This window comes from Diaphorina citri, unplaced genomic scaffold (genome assembly GCF_000475195.1).
Source record: "Diaphorina citri unplaced genomic scaffold, Diaci psyllid genome assembly version 1.1 scaffold14951, whole genome shotgun sequence".
NCBI lineage: Eukaryota > Metazoa > Arthropoda > Insecta > Hemiptera > Psyllidae > Diaphorina > Diaphorina citri.
In genome coordinates, this window is record NW_007392315.1 from 1 (window position 1) to 2,691 (window position 2,691).

The window sequence follows — 2,691 nt, forward strand, 5'->3', positions numbered from 1 at the left end:
CTCTGATGTGAGCATGATGTAAGAAGATGCGAGCATCTTCTTACATCATGTAGCATCATAAAATAAAATAGCCTTTATGTTCAATCTGGCAACAGTTCATTCAACTGGGCAGTTGGCATCATCCAACAACAACAAAAAAATTTCGGCGTTCTTGATTTGCGTTTTTTAACTTTTTGAGATTTTGAGACACATTTTATGTATCTTCCCCTTTCTGCCAATCAAGTTTGGCAAATTTAATAGATTGATCAACTTTCTGTTCAGTTCGACCATGGCCAAAAGGAAAGGATCCACGAAAGCTGCCAAAGCCACCAAGAAACCCAAGGTAAGAGAAGCGGAACTTGGAGTCTTGGACTCCCTTTGGTTTGTGTTTACTAAACAAACAAATGGCCGCTCATTTGCTTATCAAAAACTCAGGACTGTTTCAGGGAAAGAAACCTCAGATAACTCAGATTTGCCTCTTATGAACTTGAAAATTTGTTAAAATGGTCAGAAATCGGTGTAAAAAAATTTACAGAAATCGGTACTGTTTAAATATTAGGAAAGGCACAGAAGCTATTAGAAAGGCGGGATTTTGTGGTTCATTTGGTCGAGAGATTTTATATACACTGTTTTGATCTGGCAGTTTCACCACACCCCCTCCTATGTACACTTTGAAAGGCTTTGGTACTGGCTCAGAAGCCATGACATTGAAAAGTTGCTACCAAAAGGAGCTGTCATAAATGAGTAACCAGTGTTATCATAGGGTTAGGTTTAACTTTTTTTTTTTTAAACCAAAAATGGTTTGTTAATTTCAGAATGATGTTGACGAGAACAACGGTGAGGAAGAAGAGTATGAGGTCGAGAAGATCATTCATCATCGTAAATTCAGCAACGGATCTGTTGAATATTTGATTCGTTGGAAAGGATATGGCGCTGATGACGACACTTGGGAAAAGGAGGCAAATCTGGCAAGCAGTGCACAACTTATCAAGGAGTATAAAGAAATGATCAGGGTAAGTTTCTGTTAGATTAAGAACTTTTTCCTCTACCCACCCCATTTAAAACTTGAGCACAATAGCTAAAGTTTGTGTCAACTGAAGAGGAAACAACCAAGTTTCATGTCATTGACTTTTCTGGATCTTGTCTCTTCTTTTACATTTTAAAAGATGAAAGAACCAAGTACACAGTACATTATTATATTTTTAATGTTTTGAAGAGTATTTAGGATAGAAGGTATCAAAGAAGTGCTGGAAACTACATAAGAAGTAAGTCAGTATTTTGTTCATGGAGCAGCTGTTTTGGAATAAGACTTCAGTAATTAAAGCCAAGAAGCCTTGGGGTCCACAAAGATTTTTTTTTTTTTTTTTTTTTTTTTTTTTTGCTGCAAAGGAAGGCCACAACCCCAGTTTGAGATCAGTGTTCTCTAGCATCAAGATCAAATTTATTCTGCTTTTCTAAATGTTCTCTATGTTTCCTAATTTTATTTCCAGGACGAAGAAGGATCAGACAATGATGTCACAAACGGTAACGAAGAAGAATGTCCAGCCTCTGAAGAAGAAAATGGAGACGACTTCAAGCCCAACAAGAAAGCCAAGACTAAGAAAGCAGCCAAGAAAACAACTGGACGAGGAAGACCAAAGAAAAAGGCTGGACGAGGAAGACCAAAAGGATCAGCAAAGAGTACGGCAGCTGTGAAGAAGAACAATAGAAGTGCACAAGAGAGTGAAGATGAGGATGGTGAGGAGGTATGTATACAGAATTGTAATCATATGAATGTAATTTGAAAATATAATGCTTGGGTAAAAAAAAACTCCTTTTAGAGCATCCTGCCCAAAAAAAAATCCATCAGCAGGAATAGATTCCATAAGATATTAAACCTATAATGGAGCAGTTGCAAATGGGTAAAAATTTATAAATAAATGGTCAATTCCTATGTAAAAAGTTGTGAAAAATCCAAATCTGAGGTCAAAACTCAGAAAAAGTAACTTTAAAAGTCAAAAATTCAATTTTAATTGCCGTTCTAATGAAAAAGTTCGAAGAGTTGTGACGTCAGATTCACGTCAAAATGCGCAGAAACGCTTGCACACAACAAAGCGGGAGTTCATGAATTATGTCAGCATGCCTACGAGAGTAATGTGGAAATCAAAGTTCACAATTTACTGATTTTTTAAATCGATTTATCTAGTATCTAGAAGTCTTGGAAAAGAAAAATTCCTTTTCTTTTTTTTCTCACATTATGACTTTGTAAACATCTACGAGTAATCTGCCACTTTTATTGCTATTGTTTAATGGAACTGTATGATATTACTCTTCTTGCGAATACAGATAGCCACCTAAATCCTCCCTTTGTTAAAGAAAAGCAAAGGTTGAATGCAAGTACATATTTTCGTAAGTCAAAACCAAATGTCAGAACAATCACCCCAGTGCGGATTGAGAGGCTGACAAAAAATGATAGCCAGCTGACATGCAAAGCAAAGGAAGAAGAGAAGATGATATCTAGGTGCGCTGCATGTGAAAGGTAATTCAGCAAAGCACGACACCTGGTGTATATTACCGGAAGATCAACCTTACCTGCCCCGATATCTCATTGAAGCATTTCAACTGTAAACTGAAAATTGAGTTGAGAAATAAATAAGTGAAAATAGAACTGTTGCATTCGGATAAAAAAACATGAATAAAAGCTTGGATTTCTACCTGAAAAGTGTGAAAAAC

At 36.4% G+C, this 2,691-nt stretch overlaps 1 protein-coding gene across 1 annotated transcript; it reads left to right on the forward strand.

Annotated features, from left to right (window-relative positions):
* The first annotated feature begins 124 nt into the window (after positions 1 to 124).
* LOC103523078 (chromobox protein homolog 5-like) lies at positions 125 to 1,793 on the forward strand. The gene is made up of 3 exons (XM_026832851.1): positions 125 to 322; positions 795 to 992; positions 1,470 to 1,793. The coding sequence occupies exons 1-3, from the start codon at positions 269 to 271 to the stop codon at positions 1,761 to 1,763; spliced, it is 546 nt and encodes a 181-aa protein (XP_026688652.1). The 5' UTR covers positions 125 to 268; the 3' UTR covers positions 1,764 to 1,793.
* The last annotated feature ends 898 nt before the right edge of the window (positions 1,794 to 2,691 follow it).

Coding starts and splice junctions, on each gene's coding strand:
- LOC103523078 (XM_026832851.1), top strand. CDS start 269: ATGGCCAAAAGGAAAGGATCCACGAAAGCTGCCAAAGCCACCAAGAAA. Junction 323..794: donor AAGCCACCAAGAAACCCAAG/GTAAGAGAAGCG, acceptor TGTTAATTTCAG/AATGATGTTGACGAGAACAA. Junction 993..1,469: donor AGTATAAAGAAATGATCAGG/GTAAGTTTCTGT, acceptor TTTTATTTCCAG/GACGAAGAAGGATCAGACAA.